The 19,261-nt window shown below is 35.7% G+C and overlaps 1 protein-coding gene across 2 annotated transcripts in view; it reads right to left on the bottom strand.

Annotated features, from left to right (window-relative positions):
* The window catches only part of GABRA2 (gamma-aminobutyric acid type A receptor subunit alpha2), a 113,958-nt gene that overhangs the window by 47,357 nt on the left and 47,340 nt on the right, over positions 1 to 19,261 (bottom strand). For both annotated transcript variants that reach the window (XM_061191351.1, XM_061191350.1), the window contains exons 3-4: positions 18,984 to 19,051; positions 1,481 to 1,701 (exon numbers count right to left, since the gene is read on the bottom strand). In XM_061191351.1, coding sequence (XP_061047334.1) covers positions 1,481 to 1,701; positions 18,984 to 19,051 — 289 coding nt within the window. The remainder of the gene's footprint in view (positions 1 to 1,480; positions 1,702 to 18,983; positions 19,052 to 19,261) is intronic.

Genomic DNA, 19,261 nt, shown 5'->3' on the forward strand with positions numbered 1-19,261 from the left:
AATGAAAAAAAACCTCTGTCATAAAAAGAATGTTATTTTCTCCCAACATTCCATCAGTAACCATATAGCAAAATTGATACAGGAATTCAATATTGCCTCAGAGAAGCACCCTTCAAAATTATGTAAATTGTAAATGAATATCATATACTGTATATAGATACATATATATAAATATAAATATAGACATAGTTACATATATAGATATATCTCCTAGAAATATCTTGTTGAGACTAGACTATTCAAATTATGGGCACAGGTTATGAATGTTAAAGAAATATTTTTTTTGTATATACGTGATCACATTAAAGAGTAATCATAGCAAATTTGTTTTAAAGAAAATTATCAACTATTCCATTTCAGACAAAGGTAAATTAGATAAAATAGGGACTAAACTGAACTTATGGAAGAATCTCTGACAATGAGCAAAACGAATGTAACCAACAATTTAATTATAGCTTATATACTTCCAAGAGAGTATTTAAGTAGAACCCTACACAATATTTTTCCAAACCCCAAATTTCCAATCATTGTCTTAATTCACAGGACTAATTAACGTGTAAAATCAAGGGGGATACGGCATCTATACTGCAAGATTCAGAGAGAGAAGCAGAAAGAATAGCTAACTTGCATTTTAGGCAATGGTCATTTAGCAATGAGAACTTAAGAGTTTTTTTCTTTAAAGATCAGGACTGTATTATTGCCCCTTCTTAAATAACTTTCACAATTGAAATCCAACACTTAACATTTCATATGAAATAGTACATCAAATGCTTGGAATACACATCTGTCTATATACGATGCTGATGAAAGTTATCTATGTTTTAAAGTCTTTATCAAACATTTACCTTTTAGATTATACACCATTTTATTAGATTTGTGATTGTTTCCTTTGTTACATAATATAAGTAACTTATTTTAAAAAGATTAATTCATGAGAAGAGTTCAAATGGAACAGTGATTAGAGTCAACAACTGTATATCTCTTTCGATAATTTTTTAAGATTGAATCATCTGAACTTGATGTCACATGACATCTCTGAGGTTATAAAAGTATTTTTCTCCCTTCATAAGAAGGGTTAAAATATTAAATTAAGTGAAACTTGCTTAAAAATCACTTAAAAATTTGATGGGATATATCATGAGATATTAAAAATAAAATTATGTGCTTGCATAAAGAAAAATTTAAATCATACTATTAAAGTTGTACTTAACTAAAATGTAGTATGAAAAGTAAACTGCCAAAAAAAAAATCAGTTCTTAACAGCTAAGGCAATTTTTAAGCTTTAACACACTAAGATGAGTGTCAAACTCATAACCTTTATTTTTTAAATATCAAAGCATTTATAAAGCATATTCTGGTTACCTCAATAATCTGTTATGAAAATGTTCAACTTGCTAATACTTGACAGCTAGGTTGGCTGGTTGGTTAATACACAGATTCCTCAGTATTTAAAGGCGACATATCAAACCTGAACACATACCTCATTGTGTATAGCAGAGTCCCATCATCCTGGATTCGAAGAAGCTTGTTTGGCATTGTCATATTATGTGCTACTGATTTTTTCCCGTTGTGGAAGAAGGTATCTGGCGTCCAGATTTTGCTGGCCATTAAATTGTTAAGTCGAAGGATGTTCATAGGACCTTTAAATTTTAACCGTTCATCTTTCCATTTTTGTCGAAAGAAAACATCTATTGTATATTCCTGAAATATAAAATAGAATTCTTTTGAAAATAATAAATGTTTTAGATACAAAGACACTATAAAATTTCAACAAAAATAATAATATAAATAGTTTAAAAAAAGAGAAAGCTATTTTGAGAAGTGAATTTTGAAAGATCATTCCTTTATCTTATCAATAAATGTTGCCACTTACAATGGGATAAATCATGTGTATTTGCACAATCAGCTACATATTATTATGAAAAGAAAACAAGAAATTTACTTTCTCTGGTGTCTTTCAGTTGAACAAGGTCTTAGGCAAACTGCTTTACTACATTGTATAGTTTAGAACCACTCGGAAAGGGGGCATGCTTGGGCAGGGTCTGGGTGGATTGTCCCAAATCATTTATCTTAAGAATGAATAAGGAGGCAAGCAGGCAGCCTGATTCTCAGTAGAAAAAAAAAAAGAAAGGAAAAGAAACAACTATTAAACACACACACTGTGGGATCTATATGACCTCTCCTGTTGCCAAAGAAACTATAAAAAAAAAAATCTTATTGCTTTCTTAATCCTAAAAAAATGGTGAGATGTCATACTGTTAACAAGAATGTATTAGGGGAAGATGATTTCAATAAAGTTTATTTAATGAAATTGTAATAAAATACTTTGACAAAGTATTAGAATACTTAAAATATGAATATTTTGCAAACAAACACCCTCAGGTTAAAATGTACTTTTAAATATTCATACAGACCAGCTAGTGATCAATTCCCCTATTATCATCCTCCAATAAGTTAAAAGTTGGTTTATTCAATCTCTCTCTCTCACCCCCTCTCTCTCTTTTCTCATTCCCCACCTACCCTCTTTTTTCATTCTCTCTCTGTCTTTCTTAGGATAAGAGAATGTATACATTTTAGATGAGATGTACAATTCACAATTATGATCGATACTGACAATTTTTGGATATTAAAAATCTTGGTCAGTGTATGTTTGTGCAGACACTTCCATGATAGATAACTAAAATGTTCATTTATGCACCTGAGATTGGAAATTCAGAAACTGTCCTTTGTGCATAAAGCCATAGCCGTCACATGTTTGTTTGAAAATAAACACCTTAGCAACTGGCAATTTCACTCAACTAAAATTATGTGTTTAAAAAAGGACATTAAAAAGGCCACATACTTATGACAATAACAAGTCATTTATACAAACCTTACTCAAGTAAATGAAAGTAAATGATTCCCAGCGATCCCTCAAAAGTTGAATGGAAGAAGATAACAAGAAATGGCCACAGGTAATGACATATGGACAGGAAGGAAAGAGTGGCTCTGGGCTCCTAATCCTTAGAAGAAAATAGCATCTTCTAATCCACCCTCACTCTCTGTGGTTCACTCATTTTTTTTAAGTTCAGTTCTATATAAGTGTAACTCAATTTTTTAAAAAAAACTGGATTAAGAGATGAGTTTTTGCTATCTGACAAATTTTTATGCAAATGTTTCTTCCAACTGTGGTTCTCCCAAATCCAAGCCTGATGTGAACACATTGGATATTTACTTGTTCAGGCAAACTGAATATATTTTACAACTTTCTGTAAAACTTCAAATTCAATTTTTCCATTTCTATAAAATTATGAGATGTTTTATCTGTCATCATGTGACTCCAATGAAAGTTACATGGATCTAATATCGGGGGGCAGGTTGGTTATAAGTTAGTAAGTATAACTGTAATCAACTGTATTGTACCTCAATTAAGTGAGGGCCCGTGAGCAGAAGCAAGATTATCAGCTTAGAGCAGTAGCTAACAAAGTGGGGTATGTACATCCATTTGGGTGTAGGAAGAAAATATTAGAATCTTTACGTTTATATAGAATTCTTAGCTAAATATAAGAAGTAAATTAAGCTTTGCTAATAATATATGGAATGATATTGGCACTCTCACTATGTCCATAAGTAGTAGATGATGGTCATGCATGAAAGGCATGCTATGGGAAGAGAAGAAGCCACAACAGGGAATGGTCAAGTGATGCTGAATTCATTTGCATTCAGTGTACTGTGATTTGTCCTCAGGTGAATTTTCAAGTTATAATAACTAGTTTTGATTAAACTAACTCTAGTGTAAATAGACAATTGACTTAAAAATTATTTCTAAATGACACCATGGATTGAAGAAAACACTAATAATTACACAAGCACAAGTGAAAAATAAGAAAAGGGGATATCACTTCTATGCCTAATATGAGTTCTTCATTAGCCACATAAAGAATGATGAACTAATCAACTCTACAAAGAAATATGCAAAAGCAAATTCATAATTTTCAATAAGGCTACTTAAAATATGGGTTTATACCCACTACATTTAAGGATGAGCTTCATCTGAAGCACACGTTGTACCATGAAATACTGGTTAATGATAGCATAAGGACATTGCAAATAGTAAGTTGTTTTGAAAACCAAATATCCAGAACATGAAGATGAACATCTAAACTTGGTGGATGCGTTTTTTAAAAATTGGCATGATGGTTCAGTAATCAGCAGCCAATGATGCACTTCTTAAATTTGAATTTGCATATCTTTTTCATCTATGGCAATCATTAAGACAAGTCTTAAAATAATATAAATTTAGAATCAGACTTTTGATTGCTATATTATAAAATATTAAAGAAAGATATGTAGAAATAATAAAGCACAATTTAAACATATTAAATGCTAAAATATTCTCAGGAATAGAAATCTTAAGTATGAGTAAAAATAAATCTATTTTAATAATGACACAATAATTATTCCTGAAAATAATATGTATTTTAACTTTATCTCATTCCAATTTCTGCTTTTGTGCTCCTCAGAATACCTCAATATATTAGTACAAAAGCATATAGATACAGACATATAGTTACATAAACAAATAAATACAGTTGATTCACTAGTTTTTGTGGTTTTGCTTTCAAGATTAAAATAGCAGGGAAAGGAGACATTTCAATCAAATAATATTCATTTCATATCCACTAAGTTACTACAGGATTTCCAGACAGATTATTTTCATGTGATTCTTTTAAGTGCATATATAACACACATTCTCAGTACTTGAAAAGAATATTTTTGAAAGGTTTCTTAAAATAACACTCAAGTTTGTCATGAGTATATACTAATATAGTAATTACTTGATTTGTGTGTTACAAGAAAATTGCCAGAAAGTACAAAACAATGCAACTTCTTCATACAAATAAGACTTAGTCCCTTGAACCGAGGTTCTAAAAGAAATAAATAATACCAAGATCAACTACAAAATCACTCAGAGAATACACAAACACCTAAGGAGCACATTTAGAAAGAAACAAAAAAAATTCGTAAGGACATATCAGCATGCAGCTATCCTCTGGCCTGTGTATAGGACACATGAGGCTGTTAACTGAGACTGAAAAGTTGAAGAATCCATACACTTCAAGATTTGAAAAACTCTTTATGGGAAATTTAATCCAACTTCTCCTTTTTATAGATGGGATTATAGATAAATTTAGTGACTGCCCTGTTTCCAAGCTTGTAAGGGGCAGAACCCAGACAAGGATGTGATTTCCAGCCTAATGTCTTTACTACCACTAAGTGTTATTTCCATAAAGTGTATTGCTAACAAGGAAATCACTCTCTATTGCACAGTTTATTGAATAAACATGATTTCAAGGACACATTAATTTAGTGAAGACAGCATATTTTTTAGTGCCTGGCTACATTAATTATAAGTCAGTGCTTGTAGCCAATTTCTGAAGAATTATATCTACTCACTAAAACATAACCAAATTGCAGGACTGCTCTTGGAGTGATTTCTCATTTACTTTGATTTACTGAGTGTATTTATTTTAATTTTTAATTTAATTTTATTTTATTTTGGCCGTGCCATGCAGCCTGTGGGATCTTAGTTCCCCGACCAGGGATTGAACCCGAGCCCTCAGCAGTGAAAGCGCAGAGCCCTCACCACTGGACCGCCAGGGAATTCCCTACTGAGTGTATTTTAAAGTACCAGAATTTATTTCATTATACCCTTTTGCTTTTAAAGGTTAGTCTCCTCTGAGTAAGTTCCTATCAGTGTGTTTCTTCAATAATGAAGAAAAATGTGGTTTATGAAGCATGTATGTAGCAACTGAAGAAATAACACCCAGAGACTATACAAGAATGGGTAAGATCTAACACTTTCAGTTGGTACTCAAAGGGGTGTGAACCAGGAATTTAGCCCAGTATTAGCATTGCAAAAATTGCAAAACGTGAAAAGCTTAAGAACAGATCAGCAGTGTCAGTAAACCCAATTAGTGCAGTTCATAAAATTTTATTATGCAAAGACGCTCACACAAACAAACTGCAGAGCACCACAGCTACTGCATGTTCGGACTGTTGTGCGGGCACGATGCCTGGGCTTTCTCTTTGGAACTAGATGCCTGGCAGGTTTACAAACAAATTAGAAACTGATACTAAAGGTTCAGATTCTAACAGAAAATTATTAAAATATATCTAATCAAAATACTTAAAATGATTCGCAGAATATGTTCATTGCAATTCACTCTGATACAATTTATTATTTAAAATTCATAATAACCTTATTACATATAGAGAACTATTCCCATTTCACATATTCATTAAAAAAAAAAAAGAGAGAAAGCCAAAATTTGAACTCAAACCTTATGTTTCCCAACATCATGTTCTTTCATTGTACCATATGTAAAAACAATCCTTGGAGGTGGGACATTAAAGGGAAATTTCCTTCTTTATAGACTAAAAAATAGACACTAGTCATGTATTACGGAAAGTTGCAGGCTGAGACTGAAGTTTTGGAATCTCTGTCAAAGTCTTCTTTCCACATTTAAAACTGACTCAAACACAAGATTGAAGGATAACAGCAATAATAATAAGTTGAGTAATGTGAAATAGATGTTAGGCGCATGCAATCTTAAGTCAGATAGAATAGGGTACTGGACCTTTAGCAGGTCACTTAATCTCTATTTCAGCTGACGTATCTGTAAAATGGTGATAATTATACAACTTACTTCCTTTAAGGATGAAGTGGTATAATACATGTAAAGTTCTTAGAAACAATTTGGACATCAAAGAAGGTAGCCTGGTATGAATCACCTTCAAAGTGTCCTCCTCCTCGCATTCCCCATACTCAAGAAAAAGGTGGCCTGGCAAGAGAGGGACACCCAGAAGCAAAAGGGCACAAAGTAAAGTGCCAGGGGCAGGAGCTAAGTAGGATGCCACAAGAGGTCCATGAAAGAATAAGCCAGCTGTGCTTTTGGTGTTTTGGATAATAAAGAGGTCATTGAGAAGAAATCACAAGAGTGCCCCATGAGAGGTCCCGCATTTATCTACCGGCCATTCAAATGTCATTGATTGCCAAGAGAGAACCACCAACAGAATAAGCTAAGTAAAAAGGAATTGCTCCCCTTTTTATAATCTCCCTTTTTCTTGCCTCAACTCTGGAAGACCCAGAAAGAGGAGAGGAAGAGTAGATCATGGCCTCTCACCCACTGTGCACCCCTTACCTGTGACCACGGCTAAGAAAAGGAGAGAAGCTCTAAATGGCATATGAGATTGAAGTTAAAATTGGACTGGACTGGGCCCTTTGATATTTGAAAGTGAACAGAAAGCTACAAGATGCACCCCAGATATTGTCATGATATGGCAAAAGAAGATCCAAAGAGTGAAGTGCTGCTGAGTTTGTTCAGTTGAATTTCTAAAGCCCTTGGGATGAAGCCCAAATGCTTTCTCACAGCCTCCAAAGCCCTGCAATGACCCCTCCCTCCCTTACCTCTCTAGTCTCATGCTTAGCAATTCTCCATATATGCTGCCTATAGCAATAGTGATACTGCAGGGCCTCTGACATGTCATGCTTCACCTTACTACCCAAACTCATTGATCTCCCTTGCAGTCTCTCTTCCCTGTCAACCCCTACATTTGGCAACTTTTACTCCACATTGAGAACAAGTACAAAGACCACCTTCTTCAATGTATCAACAGTATCTAGCTGCCCAGAACATAGGAAAAAAGCAATAATTAGTCCATGAATAAATGAATGAGAGGAGCCACTGGAAATTAAATATAGTAACAAGGATTCTGGGCCATAACAGCTCAAATGGTGCACAAGGAGAAAGGCATCAGCAGAGGCAGACGGTAGAAAAGCTCTCAGATATCTTATCTCAGTCCCCTGTATGCAATACCCTAATCCTTAAATTCACAAGTGTGAAGTGTGTATGTTTGTGTGTGTGTGTGTCTGTGTAACTATATTAAACTAATCACAGTAGGCTTTTCTTTTATATAATATTTATTTTTTAAAATATATTGACACATATAAAGAAGTCAGGCTATAATAAGATCTATGGTAACAGAAATCTACTATGTTTTAAGTTTTATTTGGAGATGCTTTTATGGTATTTTGGGGCATTTGGCTATAACACCCTTCATGATCTGATTCTAAGTTATTTTCTAGCTTCATCTCCCCCAAAATCTCTAAGAGTATTCTAGGCTGCAGTCACATTGAACTTTTACATTTTACTAAATTCAACAAGCTCTTTCACTTTGTGCTAAAACACTTTTCCCATTACATAGCTAGCCAGTCCTTGTTTGTCCTCCACTATCTTCTTTTCCTAGAAACCTTCTCAGATATAGATATTCTCTACCCACATCTCCTCTGCCACCATATTAATCCATAAATACTTCAATAAAAACATGACCACACTGTTTTAAAGTTGATTTTTTTTTTTTTTTCTTAGCTGTTCCCCCACTACACTGTGAACAACATGAGGGCAGCTCCCGACACTGTGACAGACACAGAGTATGTACTTAGCAAATCTGGTTGAAAAGAACAAACACAACGCATGCCTTCTAGTAGCTCAGACGGCGGTAAAGAAGAAAAACGTGTTCAGATTTTTATAATCTAGCATGCAAAGTCATACAAACGTGTGAAAGCCATGTGGTGGAGCACGGAGACAAGAAGGACTGACTCTACTTGGAATAGCCTAGAAAAGCATCAGGGAAGATGAAATGGAGCTTGGCTTTGAGTAAATGAAAGCTCTCCAGTTGGCCAAGGAGGAGGGTAGGTATAACAAGAACAGGGGAAAACACTTGCAAGGCCAGAGAGTTGTTAAAGATAATGGCAGGTTCCAAGAACAGTGAGAAGTTCAACGCAATCTTTAGAAATAAAAGCCTGTCTGATAGGTATAATGCCTTGCAGCTACTGCCCCCCGCCTTGCCTTCTCTCCTCGACCACGCTGCTTAAAAATGTTGCTGCCACTCTTTCTCCATTTCCTCACCTCCCACATGCCTCAGCCCACTGCAATCTGGTTGCTTTTACCACGATCAACAAATATCTCCTTGTTCTTAATCTAATGACACATTTAAATCCTTTTCTTGGCTTTACCATAATATATGACACCGTTGTTTTCTCCCTACTTTTATAATGGTCCCCTGCGTTGGCACTAAAACCACATTCTCCTGGTGTTGTAGTTAACTCTCGGGAAAATGCTCATCATGGGACCTGAGACCTCCTGTGTCTGACAATAATCTACACGTAATGGTATCTCCTGGAGAATGTATGGGAGTAACACCGGTGGATGGTTTCTATTATTTCTCCTCAAGGCATACAAGCTCTGCATAGTTTTCCCCAAAAGACATGTCCCACCCTTGTAACCTGGGGAAAGAACTTGCAACTTCTGCAATTTTTATTTTAAAAACCACTTCAAGTTCAGAAATCCTAGCTGTTTGTTATTTAGTTTTTACAAAAGAATGGGGGAGTGGTAAGAAATGCCCTCCCCTGAGGCAGCCAAGTGAGCTATGACTAGATATATGTAATTCCTACAAGCCGCCCTCCTGCAGAAAGGTAATGGATTGAGTCAAACTAGTTAAACTACCTTTATCTGCACTCTTTTCTGGAACTATTACCCCACTCCCTAGGTGAGATTTCACTGTGGGCAAAACCTATGGGTTCATCCCATTACTAAATGAATCATACTTCCTTCAGGATACAGAATCCTTCCTGGACAGAGGGCCATAAATTATACAGATACCTGACTACTGAACATTGTTGCATCTGATAAGGAGGGAAAGGCAGTGGTCTCTGATGTTTATTCTTAAGGATCAGAGCACAGTCTAGTCAGAGAAGGGAATGCACCTCCATTTGGACAGACATCCATGGTTGCTCCTTCTCAGATTCCTCTGCAATCTTTTTTATCCTCTTCTAGTCTAGAGTTTCTGTCAGGGTATGATTACCATCTCACCCTAATCTCTTTCCTTGCACAAGTTCATGTGTGCCTTCAACTACCATCAGATGGCTCCCAAGCCATCTGCATTCTAAGTTCTCTTGAGTTCTAGGTCTATTCCTGCTACCTAGACATCTCCAATTAAATCTCTCACAAAGACCCCAACTCAATACGTCCAAAACGTAAATACTCATCCCCTAGACACCAAAACAAAAGCAAACAAAACTTTTCTTCCTGTGTTCCATATCCCAGTGAATGGTACCACCAACCACCCAATGCCCCCAAGCCTTCATCCTATACATCTCCTTCAACCTCTACTTCCAACAGATCACAAAGGCTTATCATTTCTATCACATCTTTTAAATCTTTTCAGTTTTTTCTTTCAGGGTAGTAGTCCCTCTACCCTGACCCAGTCTACAATCATTTCTTGGCTGGCATATATCAGCTTTCAAACAATGTTTTCCTTTCCTTATCCTCTAATATAAATTATTGGATTGCAGAAAATCTGACTCTTCACATTCCTTCTGTATTACCCCAATCGTCCACCAATCCAATGATGGTTTTTGGCTGCCCTCAGCATAAAGTCAAATACCTCAACCCTGTTAAAAGGCAGACCGTCATGCCCCACAACAAGCAATTATGATTCCACAGATCGTAGAAGGAACCTAGGAAATCACTTTTTAAATAAATACTCCAACAGATCCCAACACAAGTGTCTATGATTCTCATTTTGAGGAACATTATTAAAAATTCTAGGAGGGTGCTGAAAAATATTGGCTGAATATTAGCTAAGTCTAATTCCTATCCTTCCAAAATATCAATAACTGTCCAGTTATCAACTTCTACATTCTGACTTTAAAGTGAGGAAACATTATTAGTTTATCTTTGATATAGAGTATTTGCTGTGTTTGCAGCAGGTTTCTTTATCTAGATACATTTACAAATGGCAACTTCTGATAAGGGTTGACAGCTTAAACCCAGTGTTAATTTTCGGCCAAATATCAAGATCTAATAATTCTCTAAAGCTCCCTATGATGTTAACTACTGAACTATATAATATCCCAATAGCTTCTGGGGTTTCTAAGAGTTAATGCACTCTGTGTTTTCATAAGATAGACAAGTATTAACTAAGGGGATTGATATGATCAATAAACCAAGGTCACCACTTACCTGGCTGCCTGCTTCTTAATAGCCTAATGGTAAACTCTAGATCAGAAATCTTGAGATGACTTCAAAGTGTTCATCGTTCAAGATCTAACCCTAACACTTAGCAGTGCAAGAGATAACCATTTGGGCTGCGGTTCTTAGTCTAGGTTTCAGTGCAATAGTTGGTGGCTATACCACTTATGTCTGAAGAATATGCTCACCCAGTGAAAATGCTTGCTAGAATGGGAAAAGACCCCCTATATAGAACAAATAAAAAAGTAAAAAATACACACAGAAGAGCTATAAATTGCTTAAATGTGCAGTTAGCTACTACCAACTTTGTCAATTAGCTGTTAGTACATCCCCAAGTTTACCTTCTTACTCATGAATTTTTTTAAATGTTGAAATTAAAAAAAAAAACTGTACTTAATTGCAAGCGCTGTAATTAGAATCTTTAATTATAATTTAGATCTGCAACTTTCTTTGGACAATTACACTAGTTAATGGTTCTGAGTCAGCAGTGTGTGTGTGTGTGTTTGCTCTTTTGCTTCTTAATTATTTTTGCTAGGCTGCTTTTTCCTCTAAGGCTAATATAACAAATCTACATCACTGACCTGCAGAGGAGGACTTAGGAATTTAAGTCTTGCTGCTGAGTATGCACACTGCATAGAAATAAGGTTATTAGCTAAGCTACCAAAAGTGAAATTAAATTTATTCTTTACTGTTTTCCCATTAACAAATTGCTTCTGTAAGACATGAATTAGATATCTTCATATCCACTTTTATGTATGGGTAATAATAATGTCAGTGTCTTGTACCTCTGCATCATACTAAATTTCTTTCTCTTTAGAGTCGCACATATAAGTTTCATTTCTTGACCTGGCCATCCATACTAACATATATTCAAACTTTTCCTCATTATTTGTTTTGCTTTCCAACAAAAGTAATATCAAGATTGGAAATCACCCCATGTGAACACCGTGAGGTCCAAGTCATTTCTCTTCACAAAATGTATACATGTTTTTAAATTGAGCTCTGTCTTCCCTAATATATTTATAATATGAGTAAGTGTGTGTGTTTGTGTGTGTCTGTGTTACGTGTGTATATAAATTACTCAGCTTTCATTTTCTTCTCTAGATTTGGACGCATATCAAACAGCAGCTGTTGCATGGTCAAACGACCCCTTGGCTCTCCCTCAAAAGCCTCCTCATATCACACATTATTATGTACACCTATTATTAGTGAATTGCCTCTCAGCTCCAAGTCCACCCTCCTTTCCCCTTCTTTGTGACACAGGAGAAGGGCTCTGTAAACAGTGCTCCTTCCCCAGCTCACACAATGTTAGGCTTTGCCATTAGAAGGTGCTGGAGGGATACTGCCATGTCATAGCAAGGGAAAGGGGCTTTTCTTTCTGGTTCTTTTCCTGGTTCAGGTGCACTGTCATTCTCTGACACAGCTTCAAAGGACTGCCGAGCTGTGAGTTGTCAGCCAGCAGGCAAGATATTCCTCTGACCAGCTTCAGCATGTACCCTCATATGTTTCTTCACCAGCAGGTGGTGCATACTCCTCTAACCATAAAGTCGTCTCCAGTGAGTTCTAAGTCTTGGCCTTAGGGGAAGGACTCCTTTACAAGTCCTGAGTTCCTTCCTTGTTCATGATGCTTCACCCCAGAAGCAGATGCTGCCCTCTGCATCTGCTAAATCTATATTGCTTAGAGTCTTCTTTTACATGTTTATTTAACCATCTTGTACTAATCTATAATTCATTCTATGAGGTTTTCCCTGTTCTAATTACCGTTATGGATCCTTTCCTCTAACTGGACTCTGATGATAGAGTAAGTAACCCAGTTAGTGGTCTTGCAATTAATTAGACTCCCCCCAACCCAACTATTGGTAAGACTGAGTAAACAAGGTGCAAAAAGATGGAAATAAAGTAGAAAATTTGACATGACCAAAGAGAATTCTATAGGACTATGTTAGGCTAGGTGATTCAAAGAAAATGTGTATTAGGAAAAAACGTCTAGGGCCTTCAAGCATCTCAAGAGCCTAAGAGATGTTAAATATGTATTTCATTTTAGGGAATTTCTCAATATACAAGTGCATGTGCTCACATACATACACACACATAATCCAAAATACATAAAGAAAACTAAAAAAATAAAAATAAATGATTTTTTAATATTTAAATGTTGCCAAACACAATTCTACTCAACTCAATTCAACCTATATGGTTTGGAATATGAGTGCATCTGCATATTTAATACAATGTGTGGTAGTGTCCCCCAAAATAAGAAAGCCTATCTTGAGCCTGTTAAAATTTCTTTAAATTCTTGGGCTAAAGTCACTGAAGACACCAACATTCTGAATTCAGTTCACAGATGAGTTTAAATTTGCTCTATTGCCAACGACTATACACCTAACATGAGCTCCCACCTTTTAATTTTTATATATTTATTTTTGCATAGAGCTTGTTAATATTTATTTCAAATTTATTTCAAAATGACAGCAGCAGACAGGACACACAACTGCTAGACGCATTATTGCCTGATCGTGACTGCTTCACTCAGACACGGTCCTGTCCCAGTTCTGGGACTTGTCCTTAACCTTGAGTGTTCAGCTTCACACATCAGCATTCCCTGCTCTGGGCTGCAACGTGACATCTGTGGATTCCTTATGCTAAGCTTTAATTCTTGCAGGAGAATTATAATGCTTTTTCCCATTTTCTTATTTGATTTTTCCCAGAATTTAGGATTTGTAAAAATATATAAATTTCCCATCAAATGCCTGGATGAAATTCCTACATGGAAACACTAACTAAACAATCACAGTTTCTTTTTATTTTCCTTTTTTAAAAATAAAAAAAATTCAGCTTTATTGAAGTATAATTGAAGAAAAAAATTTAAGGTATCTGAAGCAATCATAGTGGTGATTTGATATACATAGTGAAAGGATTCCCTCTGTCTAGTTAATTAACATATCCATTGCCTCATATCTATTTATTTATTATTTGTTTGTTTTTGGCAAGAACATTTAAGTTCTACTCTCTTAGTGAATTTCAGTTATACAATACAGTGTTATCAACTATAGTCACCATGCCTTACATTAGATCCTCAGACCTTATTCATCTTGTAGCTGAAAGTTTATACCTTTCACCGACCTTTCCCTATTTTCCCCACCCTTCAGCAGCTGGCAACCACTTATCTACCCTCTCTCTTTATGACTTTTTTATTCCACATGTCAGTGATACAATGCAATATTTGTCTGGTTTATTCACTTAACATAATACCCTTGAGATCCATCCATGCTGTCAAAAATGCCGGGATTTCGCTCTTTCTCATGTGATATATATATCACATCATATTTCCATATCTTGGCATTGTGGAAAATGGTGAATAAAAAAAGGAGTGCAGGGAATTCCCTGGTGGTCCAGTGGTTAGGACTCGGTGCTTTCACTTCGGGGGTCCAGGTTCAATCCCTTGTGTCGGGGAACTAAAGATCCCACAAGCTATGCAGCACGGCCAAAAAAAAAAAAAAAAAAAAAAAAAAAAAAAAAAAAACAGTAGTGCAGATTTCTCTTGGGGGTCCTATTTTCATTTTGAATATATATACCAGAAGTGGATTATTGAATAATATGATAGTTCTATTTTTAATTTTTTGAGAAACCTCCATACTGTTTTCTATACTGATTACACCAATTTACATGGCTGCTAACTGCACAAAGGTCCCCTTTTCTCCACATCACTGACAACATTTATCTCTTGCCTTTTTTTAAAACTATTTTTATTGAGGTGTAGTTGATGTACAATATTATATGTTTCAGGTATACAATATAGTGATTCACAGTTTTAAAGGTATACTCCGTTTATAATTATTATAAAATATTGGCTATAATCCTGTGATGTGCTCTGTAATATATCCTTGTAGCTTATTTATTTTACACATAGTAGTTTGTACTTCTTAATCTCGTACCCCTATCTTGCCCCTCCTCCCTTCCCTCTCCCCACCAGTAACCACTAGTTTGTTCGCTCTATCTCTGAGTCTGTTTCTTTTTTGTTACATTCACTAGTTTATTTTATTTTCTAGATTTCACATATAAGTGGATAAGTGATATCATACAGAGTATCTTGTCTTTTTGTTGATAGCCATTCTAACAGGTGTGAGGAGAGATCTCATTGTGGTTTTGATTTACTTTTCCATGATGATTATTGATGTTGAGTATATTTTCATGTACCTCTTGGTCATTTGTATGTTTTCTTTGAAGAAATGTCTATTCAGTTTTTATTCCTTATTTAAATTGGATTGTGGTTTTTGTTTTTGTTTTGTTTTTTTACTGTTGAGTTGTACCAGTTCTTTATATATTTTGGATGCTACCCCCTTATCAGATACATAATTTGCAAATATTTTTTCCCATTCTGTAGATTGCCTTTTCATTTTATTGATGGTTTTTTTTGCTGTGCAGAAGCTTTCAGTTTGATATAGTCAGTCCTACTGGTTTATTTTTGCTATTGCTGTCAAATTTTAAAAAATCATCGCCAAGACCAATGTCAAAGAGCTTATTCCCTATATTTTCTTCTATGAGCTTTATGGTTTCAGGTGTTACATTCAAGTCTTTAATCCATTTTGAGTTGAAGCTACCAGCTTTCTAAATTTTTCAGTGATCCCAAAGAATGGTCAGAACAAAGAAGAGGAGGATTAGTTTAATTCATTATCACCACTGGAAAAATGTCTCTTCATATATTTTGCCAAAAATATGACTATGTGTCTAAAATGCTCAAGTAACAAACATTTGCATGTCTAGAAAAAGCATATATGAAGATATGTTTACTTTTGATTTGTTCAGGTAAAAGAATTCACTCTGCAAAATGAACAAACAAAAAAACTTTAGCATTGTAACTGTTAGTATTAATATTCACTACACAAAATCTAAAACATTGAAAACTTTGATATTTGGGGGTCCTATATCATTTGCCTTTCTGTTTTGGCTGGTAATAAAACACCATAGCTAACCATATAAGAATCATAATTTATATAATATTCTGCTAATTGTTCAATGTAGTGCTTGACAGAATTCTGACTCTCTGCACTTGGCTCCACATAGAGGTTAGGTGCTCATTCTCACTGTGTCTCTAAGATAGGGAGCATTTATTAAGACAAGCTTCACAGGAATATTATCTTTACTGCCAACCAATAATGTTTGGGATATACACTCTTACTAAAAATATGTCTCTGTGATCTTTTCAAGTTTGTGTACACTGAAATTAACCTATGGAAAGAGGAGGATTAATATTTCAGGTCATGATATAGGATACTGCAAGGGAGGAGGAGAGTTATGTTGAAAAGTGGGATTTTTCCTGTTGTTGCAGAATTGTAGCTAATGCCTGAAGTTGGGGGGAAAAAGCACTTAAATCTTCACATTCTAATTTGAAAGAACTTCAAAGGTCAGCAGTGTTTGGTATCAACCACCTCCCCCAAATTGGGGGTCATCACCCCTCTTCCACTTTACATCTTCAGCCATCCAAGTTAATATAAAAAAGAATTATGAGGTCAGAGAAATGGCTCTGGGTGGAAGAAAAACTGATTTTTCAGTGATAAAACCAGCATATCTGCTCCCTAAAGGAAAGGTAGGGAGGTCCCAAAAAAATGGATAATCATGGGAATGTAAATTAGTAGAGCCACTAATGAAAACAGCATGGAGGTTCTTCAAAAAACTAAAAATAGAGTTGCCATATGATACAGCCATCCTACTCCTGGGTGTATAACTGGAAAAAAACAAAAACTCTAATTTTAAAAGACACATGCGGGCTTCCCTGGTGGCACAGTGGCTGAGAATCTGCCTGCCAATGCAGGGGACATGGGTTCGAGCCCTGGTCTGGGAAGATCCCACATGCCGCAGAGCAACTGGGCCCGTGAGCCACAGGTACTGAGCCTGCGTGTCTGGAGCCTGTACTCCACAACAAGAGAGGCCACGAAAGTGAGAGGCCTGTGCACCGCAATGAAGAGTGGCCCCCGCTCGCCTCAACTAGAGAAAGCCCTTGCACAGAAACGAAGACCCAACACAGCCAAAAATAAATAAATAAATAAATAAATTTATTAAAAAAAAAAAAGACACATGCACTTCAGTGTTCATAGCAGCATTATTTAGAATAGCCAAGACATGGAAACAACCCAAGTGCCTGTCAATAGAAAATTGGCTTAAGAAGATGTGGTATATAAGTATACAATGGAATATTACTCAGCCATAAAAAAGAATGAAATATTGCCATTTACAGCAACATGGATGGACCTAGAGAATTTTATACTTAATGAAGTAACTGAGACAGAGAGAAACAAATAATGTATGATATTACTTACATATGGAATCCAAAAAATAATACAAATGAATCTATATACAAAACAGATATAGACTCACAGACATAGAAAACAAACTTAAGGTCACCAAAGGTGGGGGGGGGCAGGGGAGGAGGGGTAAATTAGGAATATGGGATTAACAGATACAAACTACTATACATAAAATAGATAAGCTATAAAGATTTACTGTATAGCACAGAGAACTGTATTCAATATCTTGTAATAACCTATAATGGAAAATAATCTGAAAACAAAATAACTGAATCACTATGCTGTATACCTGAAACTAACACAATATTGTAAATCAACTATATTTCAATTAAAAAAATTGGCTAATATTGTTAATGAGCATCTGTAAAAAAGGAAAACCCTTAGTTTTTGTGTGTTTATCCAGGTGGAAAACCTGCACACTTATCCTTCCCCTTGGGGTATCAGATAAAGGGAAGAAATTGGGAAGAGATGACATGATGGAGAAAGGCCAGGCAAAGCAGGGACAAGGGCATCTCCTCTAATTCTCATTCCCTGACCATAAGGAAGGTGGATGAAAAATAATTTCTACAAAAAAACTTCTATAATAGAGCACTGTAGATAGCAGTAGAAGTGGAAGACTGATTACTAAAATTCTTATGCTTAACCAAGGATTTATCGACGATGTATCTAGTCCACTGATTTCTAACCCAACAGACTAATTTCCCTCTTCTACTGATCTCATTTTAAAGAAAAATAAAGACCAGTTCCATAGAATTCAAGAATGTTAAGATTCTAGTTTTCTTTAGATTAATTTAAATGTATGAGTGTATGTATTGTATTTATGTAGATAGGATGACAAGAAATCCACCTTACTCAATGTTAATAGAAGGTTTCCATTTGTAACACCGACCATAACCACAACCTGTAAGAAGCAGTTGTCTATGAAACTGCCCCAGACGTACGGAAGTCAAGCAGGGGCCTTAATCTTTTTTTTTTTTTTAAAGGTTTGCTTTTATTTACTTATTTATTTATTTATTTATTTATTTATGGCTGTGTTGGGTCTTCATTTCTGTGCGAGGGCTTTCTCTAGTTGTGGCAAGCAGGGGCCACTCTTCATCGCGGTGCACGGGCCTCTCACTACCGCGGCCTCTCTTGTTGCGGAGCAGAGGCTCCAGACGCGCAGGCTCAGTAGTTGTGGCTCACGGGCCCAGTTGCTCCGCGGCATGTGGGATCTTCCCAGACCAGGGCTCGAACCCGTGTCCCCTGCATTGGCAGGCAGACTCTCAACCACTGCGCCACCAGGGAAGCCCAGGGGACTTAATCTTAAAAAATGGTTCTCAGTAATATAATTATTTTTTTTTAAACAATTGTTTGCCACACTGCAGCTGGGTAGAAAATTTTGAAAATAATGTAAAATATAAAGGGTTAATCTGAACACTCAAGTTAGAATGGTGCACACAGCTATAAGCAGATTAACAGCCTTAACTTTCCATGTTATTTGGGCAGACTAAATAGGCATGAGACAGATCCAGAATCTATAACACTAAAAATACGTGTTTATTCTAAATTACCCCCCAGACTTCCCATTATATGAAGTAAAAATACTGTTTAATGAAAAACTCACCATATCTGTATCTGAGACGGGGCCAAAACTGGTCACATAGATGTTAGTGAAGACTTCAGTAATACTGTCTGGTGTAAGAAAAAGAAAAAGAGATTGAATATAGATATTATATAATGAGAACCACAGGAGAGAGAAGGGGTCAAGTACATGGCATGGTTAGAAAGTTCTGTGATATTTGGGAATATTTCTTTTTTGCTTTCTTTTCAACGTTCACAACCAACAAAAATAGCTGTATTGCTTAATTACTTCATAGGGTCTTACAATCCTAAATGCTAAAT

This window comes from Eubalaena glacialis, chromosome 5, assembly GCF_028564815.1.
Source record: "Eubalaena glacialis isolate mEubGla1 chromosome 5, mEubGla1.1.hap2.+ XY, whole genome shotgun sequence".
Classification (NCBI taxonomy): domain Eukaryota; kingdom Metazoa; phylum Chordata; class Mammalia; order Artiodactyla; family Balaenidae; genus Eubalaena; species Eubalaena glacialis.